Below are 15,444 nucleotides of genomic sequence, written 5' to 3'. Positions count from 1 at the left end.
TGGTTCACTTGCATTATCTATGGCTGCTTTTGCACTACAAGTGGCTGATTGAGTTGTTGCAACAGAGACCATATAGTCTACAAAGTCTAAAATATGTACTGTCTGGCCCTTTGCAAAAACAGTTGCTGATGCCTGGTATAGATGATCTTGGAAAATGAGTTAGATGCTGATTTACAAAAGAAATTGAGGTTAGCAGGAGTGAAGTTATGTAGTCCAACTCACACAAGCCCAAAGTGGCAGAGAGCATTTTTATATTGAGGCCTTTTTCATTTCAGAAGCGACTCCTCCTAACCCATAAACCAGGCTGTGATGTGATTATTGTGTATATATTTTAGATTTGATGAATTTGATGAAGCAATTGATGAAGCTATAGAAGATGATATCAAAGAAGCTGATGGAGGAGGTATGTGTTTATCATTCCCTCTTCTTCAGATGACTGGGCCAATAAGTTAATTTAAATGACTTGATTAGGGGCTCCTGGCTGGCTCAGTCAGTAGAACATACGACTCTTGATTCCAGGGTCATGACTTCGAGCCCCACATTAGGCATACAGACTACTTTCAATAAAAAACACAAAATAATGCTGATTAGAGCAATAAGCATAATTTTTTTATTCTCCCCAATGTGTATCACGATCACTATGGTTAAATGTCTGAGATTCAAAATAGTGTGTGGACATAGTGTCAGTGTGTAGACTCAGATCTTACTATTTTTCAAGTAGTTTTATGACCTGATACAAAATGTAAACATTCCTCTATAGATTAAAAAAATTTACTTCTCCTTCCAAATAGAAAACCCAGTTAAACTTCTTGCTGTCTATATTTAGATCACTATTGCTACAAAATCTTAAATATTATGGATAATCTGAATCTAAGTGATTACTTTAAATCAGCCTTTTAAAAATCAAATAGTAATTTCATAGTCTTTAACAGGTGACATAAAAATAAAAGGATTTGAAGGTAATTTAATGAAAGAGCTATATAGAGAATTACCAGTGCTCTAGTATGGAGCATTATAGTTTCCGTTAGTTCTTAGGAAAACTCTGAAGAGGATTAGTAATAAGTAGGCTGTCCGACCAGCTTTTTCAGGGCTCTACACCTTATGTACAGCTTTGCTGTGGGGTTCTCACCTTTTCTGTCCTGCACACACGTTTAAAAGTAAACAGATTGGTCTCTTTCTAAAGCCATGTCCAAAAAACACTTTGAAGAAGAGATTCTTTAGTGATTGCTAATAGGTATGAGATTTCCTTGGAGGTTGATGAAAACGTTCTGGAATTCGTTAGTGGTGATATAATTTGTTAGTGGTTAGTAGTCACAACTTTGTGACCACTGAAAATCTTTGAATTATACACTTTAAAAGGGTGTATGTTATAGTATGTGAATTATTTCAAATTTTTTAAAAAGTTGCTTACATGGAAAACATCTGCTTAGTGTAGACTAAAACACATGCAAAAATTCTCTCACTGAGAGCTCTGTCAGCTGAAGTTTTGAGAAAACTGCTTGTTTGTAGGAAAAAAATGAATGAGCTGCTAAGCATGAACAAGGATATTAGATAGATATTAAAGAGAAGCTTTTAATAAACGTACAGTTGTCTCTCTTCCTCCCTCTCTCTATTCCCCTTAATGCCCTCCCCTCCACCCCTGAACTCAGGAGCTGGTCGAGGAAAAGATATCTCCACCATCACAGGTCATCGTGGGAAAGACATCTCTACTATTTTGGATGAAGAAAGAAAAGAAAATAAACGACCCCAGAGGGCAGCTGCTGCACGCCGGAAGAAACGCCGGCGACTGAATGATCTGGACAGTGATAGCAACCTGGATGAAGAAGAGAGTGAGGATGAATTCAAGATCAGTGACGGGTGTGTGGTTTGCCAGGAGATCCCATTCCCTAGTTACAGGCCTAAATGGGGCTCGCAGAGAAGCTCGGCCATGCTGCAATGGGGCTTTGTTCTTCATGCACATGGACAGTCTCTTTATTTTTAGGCTATCTAAAACAGATTCAAGAGTGCTGATGTTGGTTCTTTTTAGATCAAAACAAAGTAGGGGGATCCCTGGGTGGCGCAATGGTTTGGTGCCTGCCTTTGGCCCAGGGCATGATCCTGGAGACCCAGGATCGAATCCCACATCAGGCTCCCGGTGCATGGAGCCTGCTTCATGCCTGTGTCTCTGCCTCTCTCTCTCTCTCTCTCTCTCTCTCTCTCTCTGTGACTATCATAAATAAATAAAAATTAAAAAAAAAAAAAACAAAGTAGGTTTACGGTTGTTTAATATTCAAAATTATATTTACATTTTATTAACTATAATCAAGCATTCATTTGCTGTGCATCTCCATGCCACCTTCTGCCATGTCCATGAGAGGTTCCTAGTCAAATATGATAATTAGGCAGGTACAGGTAATTAGGTACTATTCTCTGGTGACCCACAGAGGTTTGAGTTGGGGTAAGCAATCCAGTATGGAAGATCAGGAAAGATTTTCTTCAGAGCAAATGCTGAAAGAGTATCACTAAGTGAGTGATACAATCACTCTCAGATTGTTAGTGGGAGAAACATAAACCACAAAAAAAAAATCATTCTGTGTGATTGCTACCAAAATGTAGGTAAAGCCTAAGTTACGGTATAAGCGAAGAATCTGATCAATTTAGGGAGTTCAAAGAAAGCCTGAGTTGAAATAAAGCTTGATCTGAAATTTGAAGAATGAAAAATTAGGCAAATCAGTCCATTTTAGATTCAAAGTGAGATGAGAAAGAGGGCATCCTAAGAGGAGTCACGTGTCCAAGGTACGATTATGCCTTGCTAGGCATAAAACATCATGGAAGGTCTAGGAAATTCCTGGTATGTCAGGGTAGCAAGAATTTGAGGAAGGAGAAGTAAAGAATACCCTGTGGGAGATGTGGCTAAGAGATAAAGAGGAACCAGCAGATGGAGTGATTTGTTTCTCTTGCATAGGAATTTCACTTTTACCCTAAAGATGATGAAAGCCCACGGATGGGATTTAATCATCAGGCTAATGAGGTTTATGTTTTAGAAAAATTCATCCTAGCATTCATTTGGAGGATATATGGAGGGGAAATGAGTCTAGAGACTAGAGGAACTCCCTGAGGAATTGCTACAGTGGTTTAGGTAGGAGATGAGTGCCGGAACAAGGAGGGATCGGATTTGAGATAATTATCTTTTAAGAGGTCAACACAGGGAGGAGTTAATAATTGATTAGATGTGAGAAATTAGGAAAAATATCAGATTTCTGGTTTTAGTTACTGGGTAGGTAAGGCTAGGCAACAGAAGAAGAGAGGAATAGATTTTAAATAATGAGTTCTCTTTGGGATGTGTTGAATTTAAGGCATGTGGGGGACATCCCAAAATGCCAAAGCAATTTATATACAAAAACCAGCATCAATTCATCTTCTTAACTCATCCAAGAAAAGAATAGATGGCAAAAACCTTTCTCTATTTTATTAACCGACAAATTGATAAAAATTATCCAGGTATTTTACATTAACCATTACTTAATGATTCACTGGACTTGTTAGAATTTGAACTCAGAATCATAATTCATCTGGCTTCTCTTGGACAGATCTCAAGATGAGTTTGTTGTATCAGATGAAAACCCAGATGAAAGCGAAGAAGACCCACCATCTAATGATGACAGTGACACTGATTTCTGTAGCCGGAGACTGAGGCGACATCCCTCCCGGCCAATGAGGCAAAGCAGACGTTTGCGGAGAAAGACCCCAAAGAAAAAGTACTCTGATGATGATGAAGAGGAAGAGTCTGAGGAAAATAGTAGAGACTCTGGTAAAAATAATTTGTATCTGCTCAACTCTTATGACCTCTGGAGTTAAGAGTTCTTAAGATAAAATTCCATTAAATTATAATACAAGGTTTCTAATAAAACTTTGAATTCTCTTCTTATGACTCACTAGTAACTTAAGTTTTTCACAGAAAGCACTTAAAGCATATCTCAGAAAATAAATACAGATGGATGTGTTAACTGCATAACAAATTCATTGAAGATTGTGATTAATTGGGCAGCACGAGTGGCTCAGTGGTTTAGCGCCTGCCTTCAGCCCAGGGTGTGATCCTGGAGACTCGGGATCGAGTCCCACATTGGGCTCCCTGCGTGGAGCCTGCTTCTCCCTCTGCCTGTGTCTCTGCCTTTCTCTCTGTCTCTCATGAATAAATAAATAAAATCTTAAAAAAAAAAAGAAGAAGAAGAAAGATCTTTAAAAAAAAAAAAAGATTGTGATTAATTCTTTTGGTGCAAAGTTTCCATGTCTAGACTTTATCTTCATAGTGTTTCTTTGGAATCATTCTCAATAAGCTGAGAACATTTTTCTCCAATATAAGTTAGCAGTAGTTGATATTCTTATATTTTATGCTTATCCCTATTAACTGAATAAATAGTGACAGGCACAGCATCTAAAAGAACAGATATGAGTACTTTATAGAATTGGCAGATAGGTAGCTGTCCTCTCACTTGAGGAAGTGTCACAGCCAGGAAAGAGTATTACATCCTTGACCTAGCTGGGCTTATGGGTTTTTTGTTTCATATGTCACATAATCACAGTATAATTATCAAAGTCAGACATTTTAAAATATTGATAAACTACTTTCTGTAATTAACAGTATACATTCAGATATCAGGTGTCCCAAAATTGTCCTTCATATCAATTTTTTTCCTAGGCCAGGATCTAATCCAGGAATACACATTGCATTTATTAATATCTCTAGTCTTTAATCTAGAATATTCCTCAAACTTTGTCTTTATTGATCCTGACATTTTTGAAGAATACACTCTAGTTAATTTGTTAAATGCTCCTCAATTGGGTTTTTTTGTTTCCTGCAATTAAACTCAGGTACACATTTTTCAGAAGGAATATCACAGAGGTAATATGTATTATCTGGGTCTCCATTATTTTTCCCTTTATAATTTAACAGTAATGTGTAGGAGGGCATTTTGAGACTGTATATATACCATTTCCTTTTTTTTTTTAATTTTAAGATTTTATTTATTTATTCATGAGAGAGAGAGAGAGAGAGGCGGAGACACAGGCAGAGGGAGAAGCAGGCTCCATGCAGGGAGCCCCATCTGGGAATTGATCCCGAGACTCCATGATCACACCCTGAGCTGAAGGCAGATGCTCAACCACTGAGCCACCCAGATGTGCCTATACCATTTCTTTTTAGATGTTTCACCCATAGTTTTAGCATTCATTGATGATTTTCTAGTTCCATCATTCCTTTCATATTTATTATTTGATGTTCTTTAAGAAAGCACTTTCCCTTCTCCTCTATATGTTTATTTCTTTATTTCAGGATGTGCTTGTGGATTCTTATTTTAATCTGTGGGTATATGTTACCATTGCTGTATAGACTCAGTTTGTCCCAGGTTTGGCCAGTAGGGACTCCTTAACACTTTTGGCAAGCCATTTTGAAGTTTTTGAAATTCATTAGAGAACAAAGGTGGGTGTGATAATTCAGTGGAATTTGTTAGCACTCCTGAAATACCGTTCTGATACAATATCATAGTCTCTTGTTTATTAATCAGAGATGGTAAGGACAGTGCTATTTAACAATACTTTGAGAATTTAAGTAGCCTTCTATGCTATAATTAGCAGATTTTATTTCCACATTGGAAAAAGGTCAAAAATATAACTGCAGTTCTATGCTTCTTTGAAACAAATTTGTCAGTTTTCTTGGATTAGAGAGTTTAATCCATAAAATACATTGTGAAATTATAACTGTACCATACACCTGTACACATAGGAACAGCAGATTATTTTGAGGCAGAATAGCAACTATCCACCAAGAAGAGCAGCCATGTAGCTGTCTGAGTAGCTGTAGGTTGAGATAAGAATTGTATAAAACATCATTTACTCTCAAATTATTGGCTGCTACTAGGGAACATTAGTGAGGTTTGGTATTAAAGACCCCTCTGCATTTACTCATATCATTAAAAGGAAAATAAGACACTTATAGGGGTGCCTGGCTAGCTCAGTCAGTAGAGCATGTGACTCTTGGTCTCAGGGTCATGAGTTTAAGCCCCAGGTTGGGCCATTGAGCCTACTTTAGAAAAAAAAAAAAAAAAGACTTAACAATGATTATTATTAATTTAAAGATTGTTATTACTGAACCCTACTTAATAATTTTACATTTTTATGACCTACGAGCTAATCACATTTCTCTTGAGTAGACTTAAATTTTGTACTTCTTTTTCCTTGAACAGAAAGTGATTTTAGCGATGATTTTAGTGACGATTTTGTAGAAACTCGGCGAAGGCGGTCAAGGAGGAACCAGAAGAGACAAATTAACTACAAAGAAGATTCCGAAAGTGATGGTTCCCAGAAGAGTTTACGACGGGGAAAAGAAATCAGACGAGTTCACAAGCGCAGGCTTTCCAGCTCAGAGAGTGAAGGTAAAGAGTAGATCTCCAGTTTACAGAACTTTGGACAAGGCAGAAATAGAAGCTATAAAGTAAACTCAGGATTGTGATTCAGTATAAGCAGTGATATCTTTGAGACAGAACCCATTATTTTTTTGCCTGGTTCCTTTTTATAAATTAAATAAATGATACTTGATAAGATACTGATTTTTATTGTCTCCATTGTAATAATTAAACTCTTCATGAAATAGACAAATCTCAGAAAATTAAGATTGGAGCAAGAATTCTGCTTCCTTATTATTCACGGCCCTCATTTTGAAATAACCTGTGATTGGATAACTGAACAATTTCAGATACAGATGCCTGCTCTCTCTTTCTACCTTGACAGTGAGCTTCAGTTGGTAACTGTATTATTTCTTAATAATAGTTTTAATTGTATTCTATACCAGGAGTGTAGGAAAAGCTCTCCAATATGAATTTGTGATATCCATTTAGTCTTATGGTTATTCCAGTTCTTATAAATATGATTCTAACCCTCACTTTTGCCCCTTTCTTTTGACTTATTAATTCTTTGTCATTTATGATCTGTTTTGAAGATTTCAAAGACCTTATCAATTAAGTTTGAGCCCAAGCTAGGTAAAGGAGGAAAAAAAAGTTTGAACATGGGAGGCTAAAGAAAGGAGGTGAACATCTGATTGTGGTTATTTCTCTTCATGTGTCATTAAAGACAGACAAATTCTATAATCCAACTATTACAAACAAATGTTATTGCACTAGTCACTATTCTAGGCGCTGGGACTAGAACAGTGAACAGAACAGCCAAAAACATGTAACACCCATGTGTACCTCTTATTTTAATTAGGAGGAGAAATAATAGACAAGATAAATAAGTAGAACCTGTGCTGTATTAGGTGGGGATAAATACTGTGAAGAATAAGGGAGAACAAGGAGTTGGGTTGGGAAAGTAGCTGGAACCTCCGATAGGGCACCACAGGGACACCTTACTGAGACACCTTTGAGTCAAGACCTGACAAATGTTGGAAATATGTCATGCATTTATCTGAAGGAAGAGTGATACAGGCAGATGGAACAACTAATGTGAAGGCCTAGCAACAAGTTTGTGCCTGGCATGCTCAGGAACAGAGAGGAGGCCAGGGTGGTTGAAGGAGAATGAGCGAAGGGGTGAATTGAATGAGATGCTGCAGAGATCAGCAGGAGTCATGAGCAGTAGTCAACGACTACAGCCCACTCGTTTGTGTAAATAAAGATTTTGTAAATCATGTTTTATTGGGCCAACCACGCCATTGTTTCTCTTTTTTTCTTCTTCTGTTTCTTGAAGGTAGACTCAAAGAATTTACTGTTGGGTTAGAAGGGAGAAAGAAAACAATCCAAACATAACTAAGTGATTAGAACAGTAGAGTTGCCAGTAACTAAGGTGGTGGGGACCAGAGCAGTGCAAGTTTGAGGCAAAAGCGTAGGACCTCAGTTCTGGACATGTTAGGTTTGAGATGCCTGTTTAGAAATTCCAGCATAGATGTTGAGTAGGCAGGTTGATACATGAGTGTGGAACTTAGGGGTTGCCTCAAACAAACATGAGTCATCAGCATATAGATGCAAAGCCATGAGATTAAATGAGACCACCTAGATGTAAATAGAGACAAGAAAAAGAAGACATTCAAGGACTAACAAGGAAGGACATTTAATAACATGGGTTAAGAGTTAGTGCAATATTTCAGCTGTGTAGAGAGTTGGATGCTCAGTTTAATCTTTCCTTATTATGTTTACATGATTCCATAATTTGGGGGCTAGTGGATAAGAGTTTCTCAGTGTGTGACCACCCTATCTTCATTTAATTTAAGGATCATCATATTTGTTTTCTAAGAAATCTGATTTTGCTCTTTCCTAAAATCTTAGTTAAAAAGCACACTAGTGGATCATATTGTGGATTGTTACAGTCCTGAGAGGAAAGAGAAATCAGGCCAGTTATTGGAGGGAAATATGGATGCATGGGCAAGTCTAAAAGCAGGAGATGGGGTGAATATGGGGAGGAAAAGGAGAATTACTTAAATCTGATACGGTTAACTGTGTCGATGGCTTAAATGTGCTATTTATTCTAGAGAGCTATATGTCCAAGAACTCTGAAGATGATGAGCTAGCTAAAGAATCAAAGCGGTCAGTTCGAAAGCGGGGTCGAAGCACAGATGAGTATTCAGAAGCAGACGAGGAAGAAGAAGGCAAACCATCACGAAAACGGCTACACAGGATCGAGACAGATGAGGAGAGTTGTGACAATGCTCATGGAGATGCAGATCAGCCTGCTCATGACAGCCAGCCCAGGGTCCTGCCATCACAGCAAGAGAGCACCAAGAAGCCCTATCGGATAGACAGCGATGAGGAAGAGGACTTTGAAAATGTAGGCAAGGTGGGGAGCCCTTTGGACTATAGCTTAGTGGACTTGCCTTCCACCAATGGACAGAGTCCTGGCAAAGCCATTGAGAACTTGATTGGCAAACCAGCTGAGAAGCCTCAGACCCCCAAGGACAACAGCACAGCCAGTGCAAGCCTGGCCCCCAATGGGACAAATGGTGGGCAGGAGGCAGGGGCACCAGAAGAGGAGGAAGATGAGCTTTTAAGAGTGACTGACCTTGTTGATTATGTCTGTAACAGTGAACAGTTATAAGACTTTTTTCCCATTTTTGTGCTAATTTATTCCACGGTAGCTCTCACACCAGCGGGCCAGTTATTAAAAGCTGTTTTATTTTTCCTAGAAAACTCCACTACAGAATGACTTTTTAGAAGAAAAATTTCAACAAACCCTGAAGTCTTTCTGTGAAGTGACCAGTTTTGAACTTTGAAGATAAATAATTGCTGTAAATTCCTTTTGATTTTCTTTTTCCAAGTTCATGGTCCTTGGTAATTTCATTCATGGAAAAAAATCTTATTATAATAACAACAAAGATTTGTATATTTTTGACTTTATATTTCCTGAGCTCTCCTGACTTTGTGAAAAAGGGTGGATAAGAATGCATTCCGAATCTGTGAGGACCCAAAACAGAATTAGGGGTGGGAGAAAGCACTTGTGCTTTAGCTTTTTCATATTAAATATATATTATATTTAAACATTCATGGCATATATGATGATGAACAGACTGTTTAAAAGCTCCAGTCTGTATTGTTGCAGTTTGAGAACTGTAGATAACATCATACATAAGTCATTCAGTAACAGAATTCATGATGTCAGCTTGTTTACTATTGGAGATAACCACACTTAATAAAGAAGAGACGGAGAAAGCACCATCATTAAAAACTCTAACCTGAGTTTCTGTTATAGCGGAGTTTCTTATTTAAAAAAAAAAATCATCTGAAAAACATTTGTACAGTAAAATGTATAATGAAGCTTTGACAACCAGATTGTGCTAGCAGCAATTTTTTTTAAGCAGCTTTATGCAGTGGTGATGAAGTGGCCTCTAATATACTATCAATAGAGAGTTATTAGTGAAATAAGTATGGTCTTTCTTTAGGCCCAAGTGGACTGTAAACTTTGCAGATAGTTGTAACTCTTGTCTTCTGGCCACTTAATATCTAAATATCTGAAATACCCCATTTTGAAAGAAATACATCTATACATAACATACATGAAGAGATGCTAAGCTGACAGCGGTATTTTAGCACATTTGAAGACGGGGAAAGGATTTTCAGGTGAATTTTAACTGGTCTATTCTTGCCCTTAGTATCTACTTCAAATTGAAGTCTACAAACAAAGCAGTTCCTTTGGGAGGTTTTTAGTTTGAGTTTTAGCATGTATGTGTGTGTATATGTGTGTGTGTATGTGTGTGCATTGGAATTTCCTATCTGCCTGGATATATTAGCAGGGTTTGAATGTAGTTTTGGCCTTTGGCCATTAGACTTCTATTAAAATTCATTAATAGTCACACAACCAACCTAGAGTTGATTGAGAACCGCCAGTCTGCTTACTGGGCATGACATCCATTTTAAACATCTCAACACTTTAAAGAGAGATATGCCCCTTTGTTTCAAGAAAAAGGGGTTTATAATTAAATACCTAACATGTAATTGACACTAAAATATGAACTTTGTCTTATTTAGTTACTGTTACAGCTGTAAAATTCCCGGCAGAGCCATAAATAACGTTGTATAAAGTATAGCACTTGTGATTAAACCTTGCCTGTCAAATTCCGAAACCTTCAGCCATTACTTCTGTGAATACTTTTGCCCTGGGATTTGGGTTTTTCTGTTCCAGTGTTGTGTCTGTTGCCGGCAATGGACACACCATATCTGCTGCTGGCCCAAGAACTTTGTTGATTTTTCTTTCCAAATTAAGCATTATATGTGCTAGTCAGTGTATAGTAAAGCACTTCTCTTTTTTATTATTAAAAAGCTGGCATTAGACTTGCATTATAAATACCTCTCTAGAAACTTTATACTCCTTTCCCTTCCTCAACAGGTGTTGCCCTTAAATCTTATCTTTTGGCCTTGAAAGTTTATAGCTGTTGTTTTTCATTTGTTGGTTCTTTTGTTTGTTGTGTTTTGTTTCACTTTAGTTGTGTAGTACCTGCCCATTAATATTTTTGCTTTGATTCTAGCAATGTATATGTATCTGTATAAAAAATAAAATAATGAAAGCAGCCTAAAAATAGGATGCACCCATAGCACGTGGTTCCAAGCAAGTTGTGATTTGTATTTTGAGACAATGTTCTGCTGGAAGGGAGGGAAGGGCTTTACACTTACAGACAGTGGAGCAAGGTTATTGCCATAAGGAGCCACAGTCACTTACCAAGCCTCCTTTCTAGCCAAATTGGTTCATTGGTTTGAAAATCAGTTACGAATGGTTGTTAGCCTTTTTAAACTATCTAATAGGCAGGCAATAGAAGGATTCCTACTAGTGCCAGGTAAGTGGTTTGAATGTGCAGGTGGCCTCCACTGCCCCCGTTCCTCCTCTGCCATTTTAGTCCTGTAGCTGGGTAAAGCCACTACCACGTAGAAACTCCCACGTACCCCGTCTCTACCTCTGGACACACCAACTTCTGCTTCCACCACTCTGTAGTTAAGCAAGTGATCACAAATATCCAATGGGTAGATTATTTATTTTACAGATGCCTAATGTGAAATAAGGAGCTCTTTTTATCTTTTTCCTACAGAGAGCAAAAAGGTCATTGTTACCATGGTAAAGACGGAGTATTCAGTTAGCATAGGTCCCACTGACATGGGTTATGATACCACTTTTGCTGCCTATTAATTTACTGAACTTGAATCAAGTATGAACTTGAGAGTGAATGCCTGCCTTCTAATCTTACATTCTGATTAAGCCAATTAACTGTTTCATCTACAAAGAGTGCAATCTAAACAGCTCATACTTACAAATTATTATGCAGAGAGGTTAATTATGGCCAATTAGATGTTGGGCAGTTCAAAACCAATTCTGCTGCTTGATGATTAGATTTGGTCCCTTATAAAGGGAAATATTAACTGAACATGCTTTGAAGAAGTTTTTTAAAATGGTAGGAAAAAGTAAATGTTCTTTATCCAAAGGTGTAATTCAGTCATTAGGAACTGGACAGAGTGTAGGAAAGCAGCAGCTCATCTAGAGTTTAGAACGTGTTGGATCCTTAGAGTACTAACCATATAATAGAGTCCTTTGATACTTTAAACTTTTTTTGAAATACAGGTGGACTCCCAGTGTCAAACTCCACAGTCTATAGCACATGTAAAAAAGGGGAGATGTAGTTTAGTGTGCAGCATATTTAGTTTGCAATTTCTGTAAAGGTTTGAAAACTGGCCAAATTTTCACAATGCAGAAGCTTTGAATTAAAATATGTGACAAGAACTCAGACTGAGAATACACATCTTGGTTTCATAGACTTGTGTCGATGAAATAGGGTTTAGTGTAAAACATTGTCCATTGTTGGCACATTATTAAAGAATGATGGCAGAGATATTTTCAAGAGTATATTTGCTATATTGAAGTTGGGTTTCCTCCTTGACATGTCTTTTTCCAGTTGGTCAAGGTTGCGATGCAGAGAATAAAGAGGAATTTTATTTAGAATAAATTCATGTCTGCTGATAGTTTGTTTTTTTTAATATGACCTGCCAAAGAACCAAGGACTTCGAATGCTAAAGAAATTGTTGAAAAAACATTTTAAATTAAATTTAAAAGGATATTACAAACTCCAGTTTTCACTTTTTGGTTGATACCCTATCCCATAATATGCATCTGAACAAAGTATGTATATTAAAAATGTAGACATATCCTTGTTTAGAGGTAAAGTACTGGGAAAATGATACCGATATTTAAATGGGCTTGATGGAATTTACTTTAGCACAAAGAATTCCTTTTTAGCTTGTTTCTGGGGATGAGAGATGTTAACCATTCCCTAGTTCTACCATATGACTGAAAGGAACCCAATGAATCTGTAAGTTTTAATAATCAGAAAAAGTTGTGAACTCTGCCCTTCACCAACACAGTGAAACAGGTCCATGATTGCCTCACAGCTATAGAACAAGTATTCAAAAGACCCACATCTTTTTTTTAAATAGAACATACATATATGTATGTATATATATATATATATAAGTTAATATGTGTATACATACTTTAGATGTTAGTAAAAATGAATCCTCTGAAATCATTAACTGACTTAAAAAGACATAAGACAAATAATTGTACCTGATGTGAAATTATGAACATTTAATTACAGAAAGTCTAGAGAAAAATAGTGAGGTTTCTCTTCTTAGTTTGACATTCTAAAAAAATATTCCTGGTTCTCCAAGAAGTAAGAATGCCAAGACTGCATATCTGCTATTGTCTACCTAGTCCTCTGTTTAATATTGTTATTAAACCTTTTTAGAATAAAATCCATTCCTATTTTATCCACCATTCCCAGTATGTACCTGTAAACCTACTTTGCAAGTGGCAGTTCAACTGCTGATTTTCTTATTTTTATATCAGTCCCAAAAGACAAGGCCCTTTGCTATCAATGTATTTAAACTGAGTTATCGTGTTATGTGTACACTTAATAATTTGTTTTCAAGATATTTCACTTCAACTTAAATCATCATTTAACATTTTTTTTTGAGTGCCAAGAATTGCTAAGTAACTATGTAACATACTGAAGAGAGTCATTACCCAGCAAGCAAGCGGTCTTCATAAGCCAAACTGTAGTGTGCTTGGTATATAACCACTTTAGATTGTACACTCAATACTTTATTCATATAAACCCTCTCAGAAATTTGAGTAGAATAGAATTCCATTAGTGAATTTTTTTCCCTCATTTTGGTCATGTAAACTCAATCTTTTTTTCACTTTATATTTATACAGTTTCATTCTGGGAAATGCTGCAAACCCATTCTGGCACATTGTGATTTCAGTTAATGAAAATGTTAATTTTATTTTAATAATTTTTAAGATTTATCTATCCTATGCATAAGTTATACAAGAGGGCATAACAAATTATTAGATGAGTAGAAATTTATTAAGCTCCTTAGACATTTTGAATGAGAAAAAAACATTTAAAGGAACTACATTTGTGTTTTTTGCCAAACCGGTACAAGCTAGTAAATGCACTAAGGACTGAGTGACCTGCCTTGTTCATTTTGCCACTGGATGATGTAAGTTAAGAATGGAACTGTTAACCCTAATTATATATTTTCTTGACTTTCATCACTTTCTAAAGAAATCTAATTTAAGTGTTTGGGGTTTTGTTTGACCTGTATTTATTGAGTTCTGGTCATAGACCAGGAGCTGCATGTCATGCTTATGGATGACCAGAACACAGTCATTGGGATACTTAATGGCTCAAGACCTTCTGAATCATTTAACTTATTTTGTATGTTGCAAAAAAAAAAAAAAATTTATTTTGCTTGAGAGTCACATTTTTTATATAATTGTACAGCTTTTAAGGGTTGGGAGGTGGAAAGATACCCTAAAATAGGATGTAGATTTTTACAATTGTGTTTATGCTAGAACATCTCCAGGTGCATTATGTAATTAAAACTAAAATTGTTTAAAAATCTGTGCCATGGTCTTTTTCATTTTCCTGCCCTTTAGCAGAGTTGGTGCATGTCAATACTGCTATGTGGACAAGCCTTGGAATTAGGCTTATAACCCTTATTTCCAAAGCTTTAAGATCATTGCATGAAAATTATACACAAACACGTATACACATACACACACATACATAAAGACACATAACATGTACACACACAGATCTAGTTTATATTAGTGTAAATGAATTTTCAATTTCGGAACAGCTATAATAGCCTAAATTTGGCAGTTAACAGCATATTATAGTGTGTGATTTTTGTAATGCCGAACTAGGGTATTCTAATTGTTGGTCTGATGTTTTCTTAGCAAAGTAGCTTCTTGATAATAGTATGAATTGTAGCTTGCCCAAACCTGCCAGGAGGTTTTGCATACACCTTGAAAGAGAGTGTCCCTTGCTGGGATAGGTGGGGTGGGTTGGGGCAGAGCTTCGTTTCTTTTCAATCTGTAAAAGAAGGAAATCTAGAATTGCTTGATTTGATTCTTACTATTCAGTAGACTTAATTTCACAGGAATATTTTTCTGCTGGAAGGGATATCAAATTCAAATTCAAATTCTCTCCACATTTGATGAAAAGTATCTTTAAAGCTTGTAGAGTTGCCGATTCTAGCAGTCTTTTACATGGCACATTTTACCATAACTTAAGATACCAGTATGTTTGCCATCTGATAATTTTACCATTCTAGTTTCTCACCTTTATAGCACAAGTGTATTCTTATAAAGAATTAAGTTCATCTAAGTGTGTCAAAATTTCTATCTAAACTACCTTAATCTATTGTCAGCTAATGTGGGATTGTCAGTTTCTTTGCTATCTTCACCCATTCAGAGGTGAAGTCTGGGAATCATGAATTTCCAGGTGAATACAAATTCCAGATAAGAATTTGTAAATGGTATATGTTAAATTTTCATTTTGATTTTAAAGTAATAGTGGCTGAGATTCAGGGGGCATTTGATCAAATGCCTCTTGGATTTTCAGACATGCTTATATGAAATGCTTTATTTTCCTAT

The 15,444-nt window shown here is 36.5% G+C and overlaps 1 protein-coding gene across 3 annotated transcripts in view; it reads left to right on the top strand.

Moving 5' to 3' along the window:
* RSF1 (remodeling and spacing factor 1) overlaps window positions 1-14,405 on the top strand; it is a 155,646-nt gene extending 141,241 nt beyond the window's left edge. For all 3 annotated transcript variants that reach the window (XM_041729815.1, XM_041729814.1, XM_041729816.1), the window contains 5 exons: window positions 336-403; window positions 1,650-1,857; window positions 3,570-3,790; window positions 6,222-6,410; window positions 8,495-14,405. In XM_041729815.1, coding sequence (XP_041585749.1) covers window positions 336-403; window positions 1,650-1,857; window positions 3,570-3,790; window positions 6,222-6,410; window positions 8,495-9,057 — 1,249 coding nt within the window. In that variant the 3' untranslated portion in view covers window positions 9,058-14,405. The remainder of the gene's footprint in view (window positions 1-335; window positions 404-1,649; window positions 1,858-3,569; window positions 3,791-6,221; window positions 6,411-8,494) is intronic.
* The last annotated feature ends 1,039 nt before the right edge of the window (window positions 14,406-15,444 follow it).

Source organism: Vulpes lagopus, chromosome 15 (assembly GCF_018345385.1).
Source record: "Vulpes lagopus strain Blue_001 chromosome 15, ASM1834538v1, whole genome shotgun sequence".
In the NCBI taxonomy this organism is placed as follows: Eukaryota; Metazoa; Chordata; class Mammalia; order Carnivora; family Canidae; genus Vulpes; species Vulpes lagopus.
The sequence above is the reverse complement of the archived record's forward strand: the minus strand, read 5'-3'. Positions and strand labels throughout refer to the sequence as shown.